Source organism: Dromiciops gliroides, chromosome 3 (genome assembly GCF_019393635.1).
Source record: "Dromiciops gliroides isolate mDroGli1 chromosome 3, mDroGli1.pri, whole genome shotgun sequence".
NCBI classification, from domain to species: Eukaryota; Metazoa; Chordata; class Mammalia; order Microbiotheria; family Microbiotheriidae; genus Dromiciops; species Dromiciops gliroides.
Window position 1 is genome coordinate 544,855,496 of NC_057863.1, and position 21,857 is coordinate 544,877,352.

The 21,857-nt window shown below is 37.5% G+C and overlaps 1 protein-coding gene across 1 annotated transcript in view; it reads left to right on the plus strand.

The window, feature by feature from the left end:
- The window catches only part of PPME1 (protein phosphatase methylesterase 1), a 65,451-nt gene that overhangs the window by 24,323 nt on the left and 19,271 nt on the right, over positions 1–21,857 (plus strand). Inside the window, exons 6-9 of the mRNA XM_043991364.1 lie at positions 4,365–4,519; positions 6,325–6,415; positions 7,612–7,677; positions 16,421–16,544. Coding sequence (XP_043847299.1) covers positions 4,365–4,519; positions 6,325–6,415; positions 7,612–7,677; positions 16,421–16,544 — 436 coding nt within the window. The remainder of the gene's footprint in view (positions 1–4,364; positions 4,520–6,324; positions 6,416–7,611; positions 7,678–16,420; positions 16,545–21,857) is intronic.

A 21,857-nucleotide genomic window follows, 5' to 3' on the forward strand; every position in this document is an offset into this window, starting at 1 on the left:
TATATCCTTCTATAGGCACAGATCATAGCCTCCTCCACACCTTAATAGATGATTTTGTTAGTTTTTATAAACAAAATAAATTAATATTTGGTGGCCAACCTTCTGATGTATACAAACTAGATTGGTTCTAAGTTAATAGACATTTAGTCTGTCACCTAACCCTATACTCAATTACTCTTCAACTTGGGTAGGACCTTTCAAAGCTTGTGCCCAGATTCATCTGCATACATCAATGAGGAGGCATCAAAGGCATACTGTAGGAAAGGATCTAATGATACTATGTATGAAAACTTCTGTGTAATATTATGCATGTTTTCACTATTATAAACTCCATCCAGCCCTATTCTGGTTTTTGTTTGTTTGTTTGTTTTGTTTTGTTTTGTTTTTTAGTGAGGCAATTGGGGTTAAGTGACTTGCCCAGGGTCACACAGCTAGTAAGTGTTAAGTGTCTAAGGCCGGATTTGGACTCAGGTACTCCTGACTCCAAGGCCAGTGCTCTATCCACTGCGCCATCTAGCTGCCCCAGCCCTATTCTGTTTTGACCTTTATTAGATGAAGTAGGGTGAGATATAGAAAAGCAGTTACAGACTGCAAAATGATCCAAGACAATCCCAAAGGACTGACAATGAAGCATACTATGATTGAACACAGACTGAAGCATGTTGTTTTTCTTTTTATTTCTTTCATTCTTGTTTTCTTGTACAAAATGACTAATATGGTAATGTTTTACATAATTACATATATATAACCTATATTTGATTGCTTACTGCCTCAGGGAGAGGGCAGGGGAGAGAGGGAAGGAGGGATAGAATTTGGAACTCAAAACTTTAAATAAAAATGTTTATTATTTTTTTTAAAGCACCTTCAAATCTACAACTTTTTTCCTTTGGAATCTCGAGCATTTTAGTAGATTACAAGTTTACTATATGTCAGTAGTGTGACATGGTAACCCAAAAGCTAAGGCAATCCTGGATTGCATTAGTAGACATAATATCTAGAACAAGAGAGCTGGATAGGGCTACTGTTCTTAGTCTGACTGCATCTGGAGTATTGTCAGTTTGGGTCATTACATTTTAGGAAGGACCTTGATAAACTTTGTGCTTTCCCTTCTAAAAATGTATGTAGAAATATAACATGATCTTTGATCTGGACCTATAATGTATTTGGAAAGACAAGTTAAAAACATGTGAAGAGTTGAATAAAGCAAGACCCTTAAATTACAATTCATGACAATAGAATACTGACATGCTTCCAGCCAGTATAGGATTTATTGTCAGTGTGTCGAAGTGAAAGGCCATGAAAAGGCCTATGGGCATCTTGTTAAGGATAATCTGCTTTGGAGGCAGTGAGGTGGCACAGTGGATAAAGCACTGGCCCTGAATTCAGGAGGACCTGAGTTCAAATTCAGCCTCAGACACTTGACACTTACTAGCTGTGTGACCCTGGGCAAGTCACTTAACCCTCATTGCCCCACAAAAACAAACAAAACAAAATAAAAAAGATAATCTGCTTTAAGAAGTGGCATAAAGTACATTATTAATCACATGAATAACTGGAAATGGGAGTGAGGAATAACTGACAGTGTGAGGGTTTTTTTGAGTTTCCATGAAATATAAAAAAGAAGGTATCCACCAATTTGGGTAGAACTTATTTAGGACATATACTAAAATATGTGGCCAAGAATCACAGTGAATGAGAACTCACAAGCTTTTACACTGAGTACAGACATCAATCTCCTTATCAAGGAGTTTTAGTGCTTTCTGTTATCTGGAAAATTTGCTTAAAACTTGGATTTTCATGGTGCTGTATGATGGAGGCATTATTGTAGTTGTCATTTTATATGTCTATGAACAAAAGAAAATAATGACCATAAGGAGGAAGGATAGAAAAAAATGAAGAGACGAATGTAGATGCACAGGGAATTTGACAGTCAACCTAGATGTTAAAAAGGAATGTACATCAAATGGAAGCAAAGCTCCAGGTAACAGAATATGAATATAAGAGCATGGCATAACCTGTAAGAATAGTGTGAGAAATACAAAAGCTCACTGTGAGCTGAGCTAGATAAGAGAATGTAAGGGCAATTAAAAGGTGAGGGGGTTTGGTTTTTTGTTTTTAAATCATACTGGGAGTCAGCCTGATGTTATGAACCAAGAACTGGCCTCAAAACCAGAACTCTCGGTTACTGAGTAGGAACTGGCTTGAAGTGGTGAAGGGAATTTCCTGACCTAGGAGTTCTTTTTACTAATGAAAGAAAAGGCCCAGTTCATCCCTATCCCCACAGGGAGGGAAAGAAGGATCATAGAGGGGGGAAGACCTTTCCTTAGAATGGATGGCACCATGATAACTGACAAGAGAGAAGTCAGAGCTACTCAATTCTTACTTGTTTTCTCTGCACAAGGGAATAACCTTTCCTTGGGAAATGACATAATAAAAATTACTAGAATGGAGTTGATATACCACCAAAATAAGTGAGGAGTGTACCTAGCTGCCCTTGATGAATTCAAATCACTTTTCCCAAGTGAATTACATTTTTAGGTCCTGAAAGAAATGATAGATGGTGGCAAGCTACCATTAGTGATTTTTGAAAAATCATGGAAAAAGGAGAGGGTACCACTAGATTGGAAAAGGACAAGTGTTTTTCCAGTTTTCAAAAAAGGGAAGACAATAGACTCTGCCAACTATAGGTCAAGAATCTTGACTTTAATTCTTATGAAAATTCTAGAATGGATCATTAAAGAGATGAGTGACAAACATCTAGAAAGAGAAGTGGTCATTACAAAAAGCTAGCATAACTTCAAGAATAGGTCATGCTAGGCTCACCTCATTTTCTTTTTTGATAGTCTTTCTAAAGTAACAGCTGGTGGTGTGTGTGTATGAGTGGCGGGGGGTTGGGGGGGAGTACCTAGATTTTAACATAACTTGTGATAGTCTCTAATGCTGATTCTGTGGAGATGGGAAATATGAATTAGAGAATAATATAATCAGAGAACTAGATGGCCAAACCTGAAAAGTAGCTATCAGTGATTCAGTGTCAAAGTGGCAGAAGGGCTCCAGTACCCCAGGGGTCTGTGCCTGGCCCTGGGATGTTTGGACATATTTATCACTGACATAGATAAAAGTATAAATTGTATACTCAGGTAATTTGGAGATGACACAAGTTAGGAGGGATTGTTAATATAGTCAGGATCCAAAAGGATCTTGACAGGCTAAAGCACAGGCCTGATTTTACTAAATTGAAGTTGAATAGGGATGAATATAAAAGTCTTGCATTTGAGTATAGAAGAGTCAACTTCATTAGTATAAAATGGTTCCAGTGCAGTATGCCCTTGAAAGACCATCTGGAGTACTGTATTCAGCACCACATTTTAAGGAAAGATATAAGCTGGAGACTATCCAGAGGAAGGCATTCCCCTGGCTGCTTTGTTTTACCACTGTAACCCTATTCTACCCCACTGTATTTTATTCTTTCAGTAGAAAAAGTGTCTTTCTGAAAGGGCTTACTTAGCTGGGTTGTCCCACAGGAAGACATAAGCATTGCAGCATAGTTTAAAAAACAACACTTAATTCGGAGTCAGGAGACCTAGACTCGAATCTCTTTTCAAACATCTATGACTGTGGGTAAGTCACTTAACTTCTCATAGCCTCAAATCTCCTCATGTGTAAAATGAGAACAATAATACTTGCAGAGCCTATTTCACAGGGTTGTTATGAGGAAAGCATTCGGCAAATCCTAAAACACTTTATAATTGTAAGTTGTTGGTATTACTTTTGATTTTCCGTCAGTAGAATGTAAACTTCAGGGTAGGGACTTTTTCCCTTTTACTATTGTGTCTTCAGCAAAGGGTTTGCCTGGCCCATAGTAAGCCTTTAATAAAAACTTACTGATTTATTTGGATCATAAGTGGAAAAGGACCTAAGAAATCATCTGGTCCATCCCATCATGTTATATTGAGGCCAGTTGACTTTCTAAAATTCACACAGAGTTAGTGGTCTTCTCCCAACCTTGCCTCCCATATCCCCAGTCAGATCTCATATAAGACTTTGTACCTTTCTTATGTGTCTTAAATAATTTTCATTCCTCTCCAATGTCTAGCACAATGCTCTTTATACTGTAAGCATTTAATAAATATTTGTTGGAGTTTATGAATTGAAATGAGACTCAAACTCAAATTTCTTAAATTCCATGCTGCTTCTCAATTTCATGTTAGGTACATAGAGCTTCATAGTTACTCTGTGAAGTAGAACTTCTATTATCATGAATTAAATAGGAGGGAAGTAGGGGGTAAGAAGTTAACATGATTACTTAGAGAATTCTTCCCTGTTTCCTTTGTTCTTTCAATACTTGTTTTTCTTTTTGTCAGGGATGTAGGGAATGTTGTTGAAGCTATGTATGGAGATCTTCCTCCTCCTATCATGCTGATTGGCCACAGCATGGGAGGTGCCATTGCAGTTCATACAGCATCATCCAATTTGGTGCCAAGTTTACTGGGTCTCTGCATGATTGATGTTGTTGAAGGTAAGTTGTTAAGTTACTTATAGGCCTTTGGCACATAAGTTAGAGGGTGAGTGTAGATGGTCCTATTTTAATGTGTCAGTTTGGTCATAAGCGTGTTCCTCAGTTTTCATATTTATAAAATGAAGATGATAACATGTACTACCGATCTTACAAGGTTGTGAGTAAATGGGTTTGCAAACATTGAAGCACTGTATTAATATAAGTACTGTGGTAAAAAGTTTTAACAAGTTATTTTCCTAAAGCACAAGTATGATCCTGTCACCCCTCAACTCAATAAATTCCACTGGCTCCCATGGCCTCCAGAATCAAATACAAAATGCTCTTGTTGAAATTCAAAGTGCTTCATAACATAGCCCCTTCCTACCTTTCCATGCTTCTTATACCTTACTCCCTGCCACATACTCTTCAGTTGAACATATGAATAAAGAGCTTAAGAGTATGATTGGCAAATTATGTACTGAAACCCATTTGAAAGTACCTCGTTTTGGCCCACCAGCCCACATCGATTCTGACAAAGGCACACATTTCACTGATTCGATTTTATCCCAAATCTACTCTTTCTTGGGAGTGACTCCAAAATTCCACACGCCCTACCATCCCTAGTTTTGAGAAAAATCCAAACACTGTAATTTCACAGTTAAGGACTATATTTAATATATATCAACCCACTTGGGCTGATGTTACTTGCCTTATGGAAACTTTACTGTCCCCAACTGAGATTACAGATATTATCTCAGCAGGAAATGCCCTTGTTGCGAAGGGTAAGGCTGATGTGGAATGGCCTCTAAAGGATCCAGAGTGGAATTATAATAATGATAGGGATTTCCAAAGATTAAAAGATGCTAGAGAAACACTTCTGAAGGGAATGGAATCTTGCTCTAGAAAACCGGAAAACTGGCAGAAATTTTTAAGCCTACCTCAGAAGGCTAATGAAAGACCAAACAGATTTTATGATAGACTTTGTGAGGCCGCTAAACAGTACACCAGATTGGATCCAGTAGATTTAAGAGATTCCTATATCGTTCTCAACACATTTGTTTATAATTCACTACCAGAAGCTTCTTCCATTTACTAGTCTGGGAGATAAATTAAGGGAAAGGTTAAGTAGGGTAGATTTATGATCTAATATCCAATTTTAATCTCACACATGACATTTTATTTTTCCGTGCTAGACTTGATTCATCTGTGTAGCATGAACCCTTTAAGATAAAAAACTATCTCACAGTACTTATCCTACCAAAAACATATAGGGAACCCAGGGACTTTCCACAGACCTATAAGAGTAGTAGGGTTTTTTGTTTTTTTGTTTTTGTTGGGGTTTTTTTGTTTTGGGTTTGTTTTTTTCTTGTGGGGCAATGAGGGTAAAGTGACTTGCCCAGGATCACACAGCTAGTAAGTGTCAAGTATCTGAGGCTGGATTTGAACTCATGTCTTCCTGAATCCAGGGCCGGTGCTCTATCCACTATGCCACCTAGCTGCCCCCAAGAGTAGTAGTTTTTCCAAAAAAGCTTGCTTCCATCCATAGGATTAACTGAATTATTTTTTTTTTTGTTTTTTTTGCGGGGCAATGGGGGTTAAGTGACTTGCCCAGGGTCACACAGCTAGTAAGTGTTAAGTGTCTGAGGCCGGATTTGAACTCAGGTACTCCTGAATCCAGGGCCGGTGCTTTAACCACTGCGCCATCTAGCTGTCCCGATTAACTGAATTATTATCAGTACTTTAGAATGTTATTAACTGAGTTATTTATTATTAGTTATTATCATTGTCCTATAATTCCTTTTTTTTTTTTTTGGTTTAATGTCTAGGTACAGCAATGGATGCTCTAAACAGCATGCAGAATTTCTTACGAGGTCGCCCTAAGACCTTCAATTCCTTGGAGAATGCCATAGAATGGAGGTAACTGCCAACTTGAGTTTCCATTTAGAATCCCACCTGGATGAGAACATTCCTTCTTATCAGCCTCAGTGGTTAGCACCACAGTTGAAATTCCAAATCGCCATTTCCAAGCAATTCAGCTTTTATCTCTCAACAGTCGGGGCAGTAAGGAACAATCATTTAATTTGGTACTTCAGTGTAAGAAGCTAGAAACTTAAAAATCACAGATTCTTTATTCTAGACAGTAGTTTCAACACTTAGATTATCCTTTATATACATTAAACTCATCCCACAAATAATATGGTTAGAAATATGATTATCCTATACATATTCCCCACAATGGCATAATAGAAAGCTTTACAAATCCACATAAAGAGGAAGACAAAAGGAATAACAGATCTAGCTCTGGAAGAAGGAAAAGTAAGGAATGAATGTAGGGCAAAGCAACTTAACTTGAGAAAACATAGAGACTCGAAGGTTATTCATCCTTGAGTCACATCAGCAGGGATTGGTATAGTATTGGTATATATATATGTATGTATGTATATATGTACATGTGTGTGTGTGTATATATATATATATATGGCATTTAAGAAAAAGTTGGGTGTGGTGAGTATACATGCATATATGGGTGCATGTGGGTATGTTTTTGGGGAAATGAATTATTGGCATCAGGGAATGTTAAGGTATAAACCAAATGATACATCAGAAATGAAACCAGTTCAGTTCTTTCAAACACTGTATTATTTCCAGGCTAGATTGGTGAGCTGTATTTCAATTCTTGAGGGCACCAAGGGACATGACAATGCTTCTCCATTCTGCTGGTTCCCTGGGTGTTATTCATGGCCAACAGCCAGTATGACTACTCTTTAAATTCAAATTGGGGAAATACATAGGCATATACCAGCCATCATTCAAAGTGGGTTCATGTTTTACTGTGTTGGTTATATAATACTAAACATGCTGCAAGAAATGCTGTGTACATTTCAAAAACTTCCTATCTGAAATGTTCATATTATGAAGACTAGTCATTTTTCATTTGATTATTTTTTTCTTTTACACATAGATATAAATACCCACACCCAGTCCTTAACTGTGAGGGGAACAGATCTCATTCTCTAATGACCTCTGAAAAATCACTAATGTTACCTCATTCAAACTAAGTGGCAAAGTGAACTGCTGAGTAATATTTTCTCTCCTCTTCTATTTCTTTCTAGTGTAAAAAGTGGCCAGATACGGAATCTGGAATCTGCACGAGTTTCAATGGTTGGCCAAGTCAAACAGTAAGTCCTATTTTTTCTCACAGTTCGATGCTGAAACTAGGTCAGATTGTCCACTAACTATTCATTTTCCTTCTCAGTTTTAAATTCAACTAAATCTCAAATGTTTAAACTGATGTAGGAGGAACACACTACCAACTAATGATAGTGATTGTATGGAAGGGACACAAGTTTGTTTTGTTGGGGTTTTTTTGGTGAAGCAATTGGGGTTAAGCGACTTGCCCAGGGTCACACAGCTAGTAAGTGTCATGTGTCTGAGGTCACATTTGAACTCAGGTCCTCCTGAATCCAGGGCCAGTGCTCTATCCACGGTAACACCTAGCTGCCCCTGGACACAAGTTTTAAAGGACCTCAGCTCCAGGTCTTGCTCTGTCACTTGCTATGTGAACTTGGACAAATGACTTTACCTTTCTGGTCCCCTATTCTAATCTAAAATGGGAATAATAATAGTATAGCATGGTATAGTAGGTAGACACTGAACTTGAAGTCAAGAATATCTTGGTTTGATCTTTATGGTTTGATTATAGGATCATTGTCCTGCCTTGGATACTACCTGTGTGACCACACTTAGTCACTGTATCTATCTGAGGTTCCTTATCTATAAAATAGTGATAATATTACCTATAATACCAGGGTTATTATGAGGATCAAATGAGATTGTGTATTTAAAGGAATTTGTAAATTTTAAAGCACGATATCAATTTTAGTTATTTTCAGAAGAGTTCTAATGTGGCTAAAATGGTGAAAAGCAATCAGGAAGGTTAATGATTTGTACAAAAATATTGGAGAGAGAGGTAGGGGTGTGTGTGTGTGTGTGTGTGTGTAATATAGTATTTTTATATAGCTTTAAACTGCACTAAAACTTTTAGGATACCTTGTATAATAAATTCCACACATTATTTCAGTTTTAATGCTTGTGTATGATCCCTTTTGGTCTTTCTTCTGTTCTCTTATGTGCATTTAAAAAAAAATAATTCAGTGACCCTCCCTTCCCTTCCTTCCTTCCTTCTTTCTTTCCTCCTTCCTTCCCTCCTAGTGTTCCTTCTTTCTCCCAATTCTGCCCCCTAAAAATGGGGGAAGGGGAAACTTCAAAATAAATATGCATAGATACGCAAAACAAATTCCCATATCAGCCATATCTAAAAATGTCTTTTCTCCATCTTGAGTCCATCATTTCTTTGTCAGGAGGAGGTAACATGCTTTCTCATTGGTCTTTTGGAATCTACATAAGTGCTTTCTTAATTCTAGCATGTAAATGTAAATATTTAATGTGTAATACTTATGCTGTTATTTAAATAACATTACATTTTTATAAGAGGCAGTATGGTATAGTGGATAGAGAGTTGGCCTTGGAACCAAAAAAACCTTTTTTCAAATTCTGCCTCTGACCCATACTGATTATATGACTCTGGACAAGTCACTTAACCTCTGCATGCTCTAGACAACTCTCTAAGACTAGAACTTACAGAGAAGATGCCAACCTGCATTGATAGAAATTATTTCTCACCAGGAGTTCCTACTATTATTAATTAAATTAGGATAATTAATATTAATTAATATTATTAATTAAATTAGGATAATTAATATTATTTAAATTACAGTTCCACTTCCTCTGTCTATATATTTTTATAGAAAAAATAATAATTGACTGATTTATGTATATTAATTTGAAAACTATTGGCACATAGGCAAAAGTGTTCCTGTTCTCTAAACAATTGATTAGGAAACTGGAGTCTTCCTGTGTTTTTTTGTCTGCTTTATTATTCTGTAACATACTACTCAGTTCCTATGTTTCATTCCGTATTTTGTGTCTAAAGATATTGATGTCGTGCAGTCAATGAATGCACCAGGTGGCTGCTTGCTAAGACAATCTTTCAGTTTAGACATGTGTTTCAGCAACATTTTTTAACTATGCATTGTAGATTTTGCCTATGCACTTTATCCAAATCCTTCTTGGAACTAATTATGTTCTTATGTAGACTCTGAATGAAGAGTGCTAAATGTTTATCCTTATATAAGTAGAATCTCCTTTAATTTGCTCTAAAACTACCTTGAGCAAATCAGTTTCCCCCCTCTCTCTAAAACTAAGAAATCGAACTAGATAATCTCAAAGGTCTCTTCTAGCTTTCAGTACCATGATCCTACTTTGTTTCTGCTGCCGTGGGTCTCCTTAGTTCTAGGACCCCGGATTTGGCTAGAGAGCCTATGTTCACTCCATCTATGACTTTCACTATTTTGTAAATTTGGATCCCATCTCCTTGCAGCCTTTTTCATCTTTGCAGGCTATCTTTTGAGAGCCCCAAAGTCCTTTGTTAGAAAAAGAATTTGGGGCAGTGGTATGGTTAGAAAAGAAGGCAATGACTTTTGGGTCTTTTGCCCAAAGAAATCATGGAAAGGGGAGGGGGACCCACATGTACAAAGGTATTTATAGCTGCTCTTTATGTGGTGGCAAGGAATTGGAAGTTGAGGGGATGCCCATCAATTGGGGATTGGCTGGACAAGTTGTGGTATATGAATACAATGGAATACTATTGTGCTGTAAGAAACGATGAGCAGGAGGAGTTCAGAGAAACCTGGAGGGTCTTGCGTGGGCTGATGATGAGTGAGATGAGCGGAACCAGAAGAACATTGTACACAGTATCATCAACATTGAGTGTTGACCTACTGTGATGGACTATATTCTTCTCACCAATGCAATGGTACAGAAGAGTTCCAGGGAACTCATGATAGAAGATCTCCAAATCGGAAAAAAAAACCTGTGGAATAGATGCTGAATGAACCATACTATTTCTTTTGTTTTTGGTGCTGATGTTTTTCTATTTTGAGGTTTTTCGTCATTGCTCTGATTTTTCTCTTATAACATGACTAATGCAGAAATATGTTTAATGTTGGTGTGTGTGTATGTGTGTGTGTGTGTGTGTGTGTGTGTGTGTGTGTATATAACCTATATCAGATTACTTGCTGTCTAGGGGAGGGGGGAGGGAGGGGAGGGAGGGAGAAAAATCTGAAATTGGAAAGCTTGTATAAACAAAAGTTGAGAACTATCTTTACATGTAATGGGAAAAAAATACTTTATTAATTTTTTTAAAAAAAGTAAAGAAGGCAATGGACTTTGTATGGTGCTAACATGCTGTGCCAACATGATGATAATAATAATTCACATCAAATATAGTACAGGAGGTCTTCTTTCTCTAGGGATAAGTGGTAATGGGAAAAGGGCACTTAAAATGAATCCATTTAAAACAGAATAGCATTTCATTGTTCATACTTGAAAAGGTTCCATTGAGACTTTATCTTGAAAAATGAAAATAAAAAGTATATAAGTAAATTTATTTTATTTTTAACAGAATTTAGGTGATAATTATAATTATGTACTAATTCTTAGGATGATTTAAGAATAAATTGTTTTGATGTTTTGGGCATAATTTCTCCCCAATTGTAAGACAACATGACAGAACTTCATGTCTGACTTTCTGTACCATGATAAAGAGGAGTAAGTCATCACAAAAGTATTTTTGGGCGTCATCAGTTTTTTGAAAGTCTTAATCTTTTAATATTCAGATCATTCCTTTTTAAAGTGCTTCCTTAAAAAAACAAAGACTGACCTATAAAGATATTGGCAGAATGGGTCAGGATAGATATTAGTGTTAACCAGGAGGGATGTTTGGGGATTCATTTTACAAGTGGTCAGTCTATTAATGAATTTTTTTGTTATAATGACTTTTGCTTCCTTCTGCAGTGTTATAGGGAAGCAGTTTGGTATAGACTATCAAACCAATTTTGGAGGCAGGAAGACCTGTGATAGAGTAATTCCTCTGACACATACTAATAAATCCATTAACCTCTTAGTGCCCCAGAGGACACCCTACAATTATCAGTTGCACAACAGTTACTCATTGATCTGTATTGGTAGAAAGATTTTCTGTACCAAGAGTTCCCTATACCAGTGAAATCAGGAATCTGGGCCAAAACAAAAAGCAAAATTCACAACTACAGAGGTTTGGATGACAACAATCCCTTAAACTTTATAGTTATAGTAATAGTTCCCATTTCTGTTCACAGTTTACAAAATACTTTCTTCAGAACAGCTCCATGAGTTAGGTAGTATAAGAATTATTATGCTAATCTTACAAATGAACAAACACAGAAAGGTGAGGTGGCTTGCCCACAGATGTAAGTGGTAGAACTGACTTAAACCCAGGACTTCAGTGTTAAATACAGTAGTCTTTTCATTATACCAGTGGCATCAAACTCAAATAGAAATGGATCCTTGCCTGAGAAAATGACAAATTAACATTATGTTGTATTGTATTTTTATTTATTTTGTTAAATATTTCACTATTACATTTTAATCTGGTTTGCTGGCCACTTTGCCTGTAGGTCCCAAGTTTAACAACTCTGTATTATATCATACTGCTTCTGTATGTGCCATCAGGAATTAACCCAGACAGAAAGTTGTAAACACAGCTGAATTGTGAGATGTTTATCTTAGCAAACTGGTATTCCAGGTCTTTCTGGAATGTGTGTACTGCTCCACTACCTGTGGGAGATATTATAAACTCCAAAAAGAGAAGAGCTAGAGGAAGGGGAGAGAGCAGAACCAAGATGGCGGAGTTGTAGGATGCAGTACAACTGACCTCCCCTCCAAGATATTTCTCCAAAGAGATCAATAAAATTCACCAGATTGAGTCCTGATGGGGAAATACAGGAAAAGTCACATTGAGTCATTTGTTCCACACAACTAAATATAGAAATATAGAGAGGTCTGTAGACAGTGGGGCCAGGTTGGGCCAGGAGCACTGCAGCACCCAAGGAAAGGCTGAGCACCAAGGTAAGAGGATATCCCAGACCATGCAGGGGCACCATGAAATCTCTATTGGGACATTGCACCAACGACAGGTGCTAACTGGCAGCTTTGTCACCAAAAACCCAGTTCTGGGTCACAGATCCAGGGCTGACTCAGAGAGGGAACTCTGGTTTGGGGTTACAGCGGTCTGGGAAGTGGTTTCCAGGTAGGTTGACGCTGGGTAAAATACCAAGAAAGAAGAAAGTTCAGAAGCCGCCAGCAGCAACAATGATGCATCTCAGACCCTAGGAGCAGAGTATGGTAGCCAGGAAGCTCAAGACACAAACCCAAAAGAAGAGAAGGATGCCAAAGCAAGTATAAACAAAGTCAGAGAAAAACACAGCTTAGGTACAACAACCAGAATTCCTGGAAAAGATGAAACAAGAGCTGGGGGGAAAAAAAAGGTTTAAACATGTTTATAAATGGAATGAGAGCACTAAAGAAAAAATTGAAAAGGAAAGTTAAAGAAGAAAGAACTGGATTTTGGGGGGAGGTAATCTATGAATTCTTTCAATTGGTATTTCATTTTCTATGTTAAGAAGTTCTGGGCAATTCCCTTGTATTATTTATTGCATTATGGAGTTTGTGGTTTTCATCTTGTGTTCTTCTTGGAGACCTATGATCCTTGGATTGTCTTTACACATTCTGTCTTCAAGATCAGTATGTTTTGTTTGAATAGTCATTATATTTTCTTTTGTTGTTTTTTTATTTTTTTGCTTTTCTTCTAGATTGTCCTTCACTTCTGTGTAATTGTATTCCCAATCTGTTGGGGTTTTTTATGAGACTTGCCTTTGCAGATTCCAGTTTTTCTATTCCGCCCACTATTTTTTGTTATACAGGCCATAAATTCTGCTCTCATAATTCTTATTTCTTTTGTGAACCACTTAAGATCAGCAAGTCATGGTTGCATATTCTCACATTCCACCGGGTCTGCTTTCTCATCAAGGGTTGGATCATTTTCCTTTGTTTTATAGTATTTATTCTTAGATGCCTGTACTCGTTTTCTAAATCTAGATACTATATTTCCTTGTGGTGTTAATATTATTCCTTTTGGGTTAGTGAATGGGCTCAGGGGTAGTTGTTTCAGTACATGTCTTTTTTGTGGGAAAAGGGTGGGACCAACTTTTTATCCCCTTGGTGTCCTAGACCATGGAGATGGCTGAAGTTGCTTTATCTTTGCTGCATGATATCTGTTTTGGAGAGGTTTGAGAGGTTGTAGGGCTCAGAACAAATGTTTAGTCCTACATTTTGTTGGTCACATGGCCTGGAAGTGGGGGAAAGAATCATAAAGAGAATTAATGGCTTGGCACATAAAATACAAAATCTTGCTCAGTCAGCTAACACTTTGAAATGTAGAATGATCCAAATAGAAGCCAGTGACTTCGTGAGGCAATGGAAAGTAGTAAATTCAAAAGATTGAAGATATAGAAGAAAACGTAAGTTATATCATATTTTTTAAACTGATCAGGAAAACAAATGAAGGAGAAAAAAGATTTGAGAATCAGTGGACTATCTGAACACCATGAGAAAAGAACTTAGGCATCCTATTTCATGGAATCTTAAAAGAAAACTTCCCGGATATCTTGGAACTAGAGGGCAAAGTTATAATAGGATTCATCAATCATTTCCTAAAAGAAACCTTAAAATGAAAACTCCCAGGAAACAGCCAGAAAGAAAAATTGAAGTACTGAGTAGCCACAATTAGGTTCACATATGATTTAGCAGTCATCACTAAAAAGGAATGGAGAAATTGGAATATGATATTCCAGAAGGCAAAAGAAATGGGCTTATAACCAACAATAAGTTACCCACCAAAAGAGAATCTAATGGTACAGGAGTAAAAAAATGGATCTTTAATGAAATAGAAGACTTCTAAGCATTCCAGATGAATTCCAGAGTTACATAGAAACTTTTTAAAGTTCAAACACAGGAGTGAAGAGAAACATAAAAAGGTAAACATAATGAACAATGAAATGACTAAACGAGGATAAACTGCTTACATTCAAACATGAGGAGGTGATACATGTGGTCTCTCCTGAGCCCTACCATAAAGGGTCATAGAGGGAGTCCAATTAGACAAGTCTTGGGAGTGATTCTGTTGTGTCTTGATCTTAAGAAAAGGATGAGAGAGGAAGAGGGAAAGAAAGGTAAGGGGAAACTGTCTTACATAATCAGGGTGCACAATTAAACATTTTTACAGACAAGGAGGAAGAGATGGGATTAGTGCCTGACAGTGGAACCCTACTCATCTGAACTAGTCAAAAGAAGAAAGAATACATACACACACACACACACACACACACACACACACACACACACACACACACACACACACACACACAGAGTTGGATATAGAAATTTCACTCAACAAGAATAGGGAAAGGAGGAAGGAGGGAAGATTTTAGGGGGAGGAGAGATTAATCCTAAGTAAAACAAATTCCAAGGATGTACAAAAATATAACTCTTTTTGACATGACAAAGAATCAGAATCTGAGGGGAGGTGCCCATAAACTGGTGAATGGCTGAGCAAGTTATAGCATATAAATATGATGGGATAGTATTGTGCTAATTTTAAAAAAGAATGATGAAGGGAATGGTTTCAGAGAAACCTAGGAAAGTTTGTATGAACTGATAACAGTAAAGTGAACAAATCCAGAACCACAATTTATGCAATGGCAACATTAAGGTAAAAGTAAACAACTTTGAAAGATTAGAAATTCTTAATCAGCATAATGACCAGTCATGATTCCAGAGAACTAATAACAAAACCTGTTAGCCACCTCCTGATAACATAGAGTATAGACAGATTTTTTTACATCTGGCCAATGTGGAAATTTGTTTTAATTGACTATACATGTTTGTAATGGGTTTTGTTTTTCTTTTGTTCTCAATGTGGGGGTGGGAGGTAGAGTAGTTCCAGTAGGAAGGTGATAAAGCAGTTTGTTTTGCTGATTGAAATAAATGATGTTAAAATATGATAATAAATATACTATAATAAAATATAAATAAATATAATAATTTTTAAAAGAACATTTGTCTCTTTTAGTGACCCCAATTCACTAGAAGCTTAAAAGTGGACTTTGCTTTACACTTTATGTTTTCTGTTCTTCTTCAGTCTAATGAGCCCAAAAATGGGCTCTGAAAACCCTTTCTCATGCTGAGGAGTATTAAAATGTTGTACTAGTTACTTAGCATGGATTAGCCACAGTTTGCTTCTTTGAATTGGGGTTATCTTTGTGCCTCTGGGTCCTTGTGCCTACCTGCCCTGGTTTTCACATGTCTAAAGAATCTATTTTCTTTCTGTCTTTATGACAGGAAGTCATTTCAAAGTCCTTATTATTGATAATAATAGGAACACCAGTGTTCCCATAGTGTTATCCTTTTTTCAGAGAGTTCCACATACATCACAAGCATTCCTTACAAATAAGGGGTTGTTTTTTTATTAGCTTCCCTTTTGAGAAGCACAAAGTGGGGAGGATTTTTGCCCTGCCACAAGAGAGAGAAGAGGATAGGACGTAGCCATAGTCACACAGTTAATAAGCATTGGTGATAGGATTTGAACCAAGGTCTCACTCAAAATGCCAGTCTCTCCATTTCCATAGCCTGTCACTTCAGCCTCTTCCCAACTCCCTTAAGTGCCTTTATTTTCATTCCTAAAATGTACTTCCAATATACTAAGGAATAAGAAAAAAATCCAGTGCATATTTATGTCCAAATGCTGGTCTTTGGAAGCTTCCCTCTACTTTTTTTTATCTATAACTATTTTTCTTTTCCTCTTTCTCTTTGGAGTATTATAAAGCATAGCTAATATCTTTAATTAAAATATGAAAAATATTGAATACAGTGAAAATAACATGTGAAGTATTGTGTGTAATTTGTTACCTTTTTTGGAAAACTTAGATGTGAAGGGACTCTCAGTCCTGAAGTCTCTAAAACGATGGTGGAAGGAATCATAGAGGAAGAAGAGGAAGATGAAGAAGGAAGTGAATCTGTTAATAAAAGGAAGAAAGAGGATGATATTGAGGTAATAATTGTTTACATTTACATATTGTTTTGCATTCATTATCTCTTAACAACAATAAGAAGTAAATAATGAAAAGATTATTACCTCCATTTTACTGATGAGACAACAGATTCCGAATTGTGCCATGATTTACTTAAATTCATACCAGGAGGTACTACTGCATTTCAGGCATAGAGTACAGATTGTCCTAAAGCACAAAGATGAGAGATGAAGTACTGAGTTTGGGGGGAGCAAATAGAACAAAAGAGCTAGAACCTTTCTGGAAAGGTTGCTTATAGCCAGATTGTGGCAGGCAGTAAAAGCTGAGGAGTTTTATTATATTCTAATTGCAACAGGGAGACATCAAAGGTTTCTTGAGCAGCAGAGTGATATGGTCAAATGGTACTTTAGTAATATTATTTTGAAAGCTTTGTGGAGGATAGATTGGAGAAGAGAGAGAATAAAGTGTGTCCAATTAGAAGGCTGTTGCTGTAGTCCAGGCCAGAGATGATAAGGTCCATGACAGTAGAAAGAAGACTGATATGAGAGATGTGAAGATAGAAGTAACATGACTTGGCAGCTGATTGGATTATAAAGGATGAGGATAAGGCAAGAATCAACTATTACACTGATGTTGTAAAACCTGAGTGACTGAAAGGAAGGTAGTGCTTTTTGTCAGAAATAGGAAACTCTGAAAGAAGGGAGTATTTAGGGGGGAAGTTACTGAGTTTTGTTTTGAATATGTTGAATTTGAGGTGCCTGTGGGACATCCACTTGGAAATGTCTGACAGGCATTTGGCAGTGTGAGATTGGAGTTGAAAAGAGAAACTAGGGTTGCTTTTATCTGTATAGAAAGAAACCCATAGGAGCTTATGAGATAACCAAGAAAGAGTGTAGAGAGAAAAGAGACAAGTGCTCTGGAAAAAGAGCCTTGGGAAACCAGTGCTTGGCATGGGGAGAGGAGGATGGGTGATGATTTTGTAAAAGAGACTGAGGAGAGGGGCAGCTAGGTGGCACAGTGGATAGAGCACTGGCCCTGGAGTCTGGAGTACCTGAGTTCAAATCTGGCCTCACTTAACACTTACTAGCTGTGTGACCCTGGGCAAGTCACTTAACCCGAATTGCCTCGTTAAAAAAAAAAGAGAGAGAGAGAAACTGAGGAGGACAGTTAGGAGAAAACCTAATGAGTACAGACTATGCATGAGGGAGGCAAAATCAACTCTGTTCACTGCTGCTTAGAAGTCAAGAAGTAGGAGAACTGAGAAAGGCCATTATATTTAGCAACATTCACAACTTGGGTGTGCGTTAGTGATTAATGCATCTTTTCTTCCTACATACAATTGGATTAATATTAATAATTTTTTTGACCTGAACCTTTAATTTTATTGATGTAACTAACAACTCCCAGTGAGGAAACTTTGTACAATAATGTCAATTGATACCTCTTCTGAAACTAATAGTCTCAGAGAGTTGCGTGGGGCACTAAGTCTCTCCCCCAGCCATTGTTATGTATCAGAGGTAAGACTACCATTCTGCCTGCCAGATATTTATAAAGGAGATATTTACATAGAACTTAACACATATTATTTCATTTGATCATCATAACTACTTTACCTGGTATTATCATCCCTCTATTACACATAAAGAACCCAAGGTTCAGAGAGGTGAAGTAATTTGCATAAGTTCACACACTTAGATGTTGGAGGCTTCATTAGAAACCTAAACTCTCCTTCCTCCAGAAATCTTTCCTCTCTGCCACACTACCACTAGCTATTCAGTATTCAGAGGAGAAGTTGCACTGAAGCACAGGCACCTTAGACAGGATCTATACTTTCTAGAATCAAAGGATTGTCAAAAACACTGGAATTATGTGACTCCCCAAGTAGAAACCCTCCACTGACCCGTTGGCTATTCCTTATACTTATCCTACCTCTCTTCATTTCTTCATATTCTTCCATCTACAGTTCCCTCCCCTATCTTCTTTATCCAGCCAAATCCCATTTTTACTTCAAAGCCCAGCCCATGAATGATTCCTGCATTGTTTTCATTCACTTTGATCTTTCCATTCAGACTAGCACCAGATTGATTATATGTGTGGCTGTAAAGCATTTAGTAATCATAATTTACATTTCAGTAGTGGTTTAAAGTTTACAAACTGTTTCATCACATTCACTGTATGATGTTGCACAAATATTTTTATCCCGTAATGAATAGAAAAGAAAACTGAGACTCTAGAGTTATCACAGGCTTTGTGACTCTAAACCCATTGTGTTTTTCACTATACCCTGAATAGGGAATGAATTACTTTTTAAAAATTTACAAAGTTCTTACTTCATGCAAACCAGGGTACTAAACACTGGGGCACAGATAGATGTAGGACAGCCCCACTCTCAGAGAACTCATGTTCTAATGGGGGAGACAATAGCTATGGACAGTTTTAGCTGCAAATCATACAGAAAGGTCATGTGGACCTTAGGGTACTGTGACAAAGTAGATGATCATGTGTCTTCTGTAGTGGCATTTCCATGAACAAAATCATCAGTTTCTGATGTTGAACCATTTGACAGAGCCAGGGACTTCAGTGGAGAAAACTTGGGAGTGTCTTGAGCAGTTGTGACTGCTGCTAGTGGCTTCCAGGTCACATCTCTGCAGGGATTACTATAAATAATAAATCATATTTGTAGAAAGCACCTTAAATTTTGCAAAGTGATATTTTTCATAATGACCCTGTGAGGTATTTAATATAAGTGCAACCTACAAAAACTGAAACAACTTGGTTGGGGCTACAAAGTTAGTCATTGTCTGATGGCCCAAACCCAGATCCCTTGTCATCTGCTCCTGCTCCAGCACTCTCTTCACCATTTCACATTACGTTAGTCATGAAGAAACTCATTTCCATTCTCTCTATACAAAAATGGTTCTCCTTACTTTGTGAACATGTGTACCCTCTTGTATTTTCTGTCTCTGGTGCATGGGTCTTGTTCCCCCAGCCATATTATTCACTTTTTAAAGATATGGACTGTATCTTTCTCCTTGGATACCCTTAAGCACTTAGCATAATGGTAAAAAGAAATTAGATACTCAGTGACTTGACTATACAGTTGATGGATCTTGAATTTTATCAATGTGAGTATTAATGCAGAATAAAAGCCCTCCAATCTTCCATCTGTACAGTTTTCATCCAAGTCCCTCTGTAAATCTTTCTTTAAAGGAACCACCCAATACAATAAATTTCCTTTGGTTATTTTACTCTTTTGAGATTATCGTTGTAGGACTTGGCAGTTATGTCTCACTATTGTTACATAAGCAGCCTATCTCTCCTTTTCATAAAATATGGCCTTGATACTTTTTATGCCATTTCTTATATTTTAGCCATCAGTGGAAGTATGATACAGCTGGTTTATATCTGTCATGCATTTTTTCATTACCTTTTTGTGCATTTTCAATTCTGATTCCTTTGAGATCATGATGGTCCATGATTCATAATCATATTATTGCTGGGAGATTTTGTTCAGACCTATGATTTCAATCAAACAATCAATAAACATTTATTAAGCACTTATTATGTACCAAGCATTAGAGATACAAAAAGAGGCAGAAGACGGTCCTTGCCCTCAGGGAGCTTACAGTCTAATGGGGGAGAAACATGCAAACAAATATATACAAGGCAAGCTATATACAGATAAATAGGAAATAATTAACAGAAGGAAGGTACTGGAGTCGAGAGGTGTTGAGGAAGGCTTCCTGTAGAAGGTAGGAATTTGAGGGGGACTTAAAGGAGGCCAGAGAGGTCAGAGCAGAGGAGGGAGAATGTTCTAGGTAGAGAAAATGCCTGCAGCCTGCAGAGATGGAGTCTTGTTTGTGAAATGGCTAGGAGGTCAGTGTCACTGGATTGAAGAATATATGTCAGGGAGTTAGGTATAAGAACACTAAAAAGGGAGAGAGGAAGAGGGCTAGGTTATAAAGGACTTTGAATGGCAAACAGACGATTTTATTTGATCCTTTAGACAGTTGGAAGCCACTAGAGTTTATTGATCGGGGGTGGGGGAGGAGCGGCATGGTCAGACCTGTGCTTTAGGAAAATCACTTTTATGGCTGTATGGAGAGGATGTATTTTAGTGGGGGGGGGGGGGGAGACTTGAGGTAGACAGACCCACTAGTATAGCATACTGTTGCAGTAATCAAGACATGAGATGATAAGGGCCTATACTAGAGTGGTAACAGTGTCAGAGGAGAGAATGGTCACATTCAAGACATGTCATAAAAGTGAAATCAATAGACCTTGGCAGCAGCTTGGGTGTAGGGAGGTGAGAGAGAGCGAGAAATTTAGGATGACTCTTAGGTTGGGAGCTCAAGGAACTATCCTTTATAGTAATAGGGAAAGGGGGTGGGGTTTAGGGTCAAAGATAAGTTTCATTTTGGACATATTAAGTTTAAGATGTCTACTGCACATCCATTTTGAGGTATCTGGGAAGTAGTTGGAGCTGTGAAATTGGAGATTAGCAGAAAGACAGAGCAGGATAGGTAGATTTTTAAATCATCAGTATAGAGATGGTAATTACATCTATGGGAGCTGATGAGATCATCAAGTGAAGTAATGTAGAGGGAGAAGAAAGAGAGACTGGGATAGAACCCTTCTTATGGTTAGAGGACATAATATGGATGAGAATCCAGCCAAGGCTGTCATATTTATTTAGTTCACAAAACACAACACCTTAATATACATTTGTTGAAATTATGTTTTTCTGCATTTCTAATTCCCCTAATAATATCTCATGTATATGGTACTAGGGCTAGATATGTAGCTCTAAGAGTAATATGTATGGAGGTAGTAATTAAATCCATAGGTTTTGAGGAAGTTCTCTTCATTCCAGCCAAACTGGTCTCCTTTCTGTTCCTCACACATATACCACCATCTCCTGTTTCCATGCCTTTGCACTGACTATCCCACATACCTGAAATGCACTCTTTTCTTGTCTTCACCTCATAAGAGTTCCTCTCTTCCTTCAAGATGCTCTTCGACATGAAACTCTTCCTGATGCCCCTATCTGGATTGACTTATCTTCATAACAACTCTTTGAACCATAGGTGTTAGTTTAGTCTACATTTTACAGATGAGGAAACTAAAGGTCAAAGCTTTTAAGTGATTTGCATAGGGCCACACACCCAGTGTCTAAGACAGAATTTGAACCCAGGTCTTCCAGACTCCAAGAGCAGCACTATAGCTGAGGCAGCTAGGTGACACCATAGTGCACAGAACGCTGGGCCTGGAGTCAGGAAGACCTGAGTGCAAATGTGGCCTCAGACACTTACTAGCTATTTGATCCTGGGTAA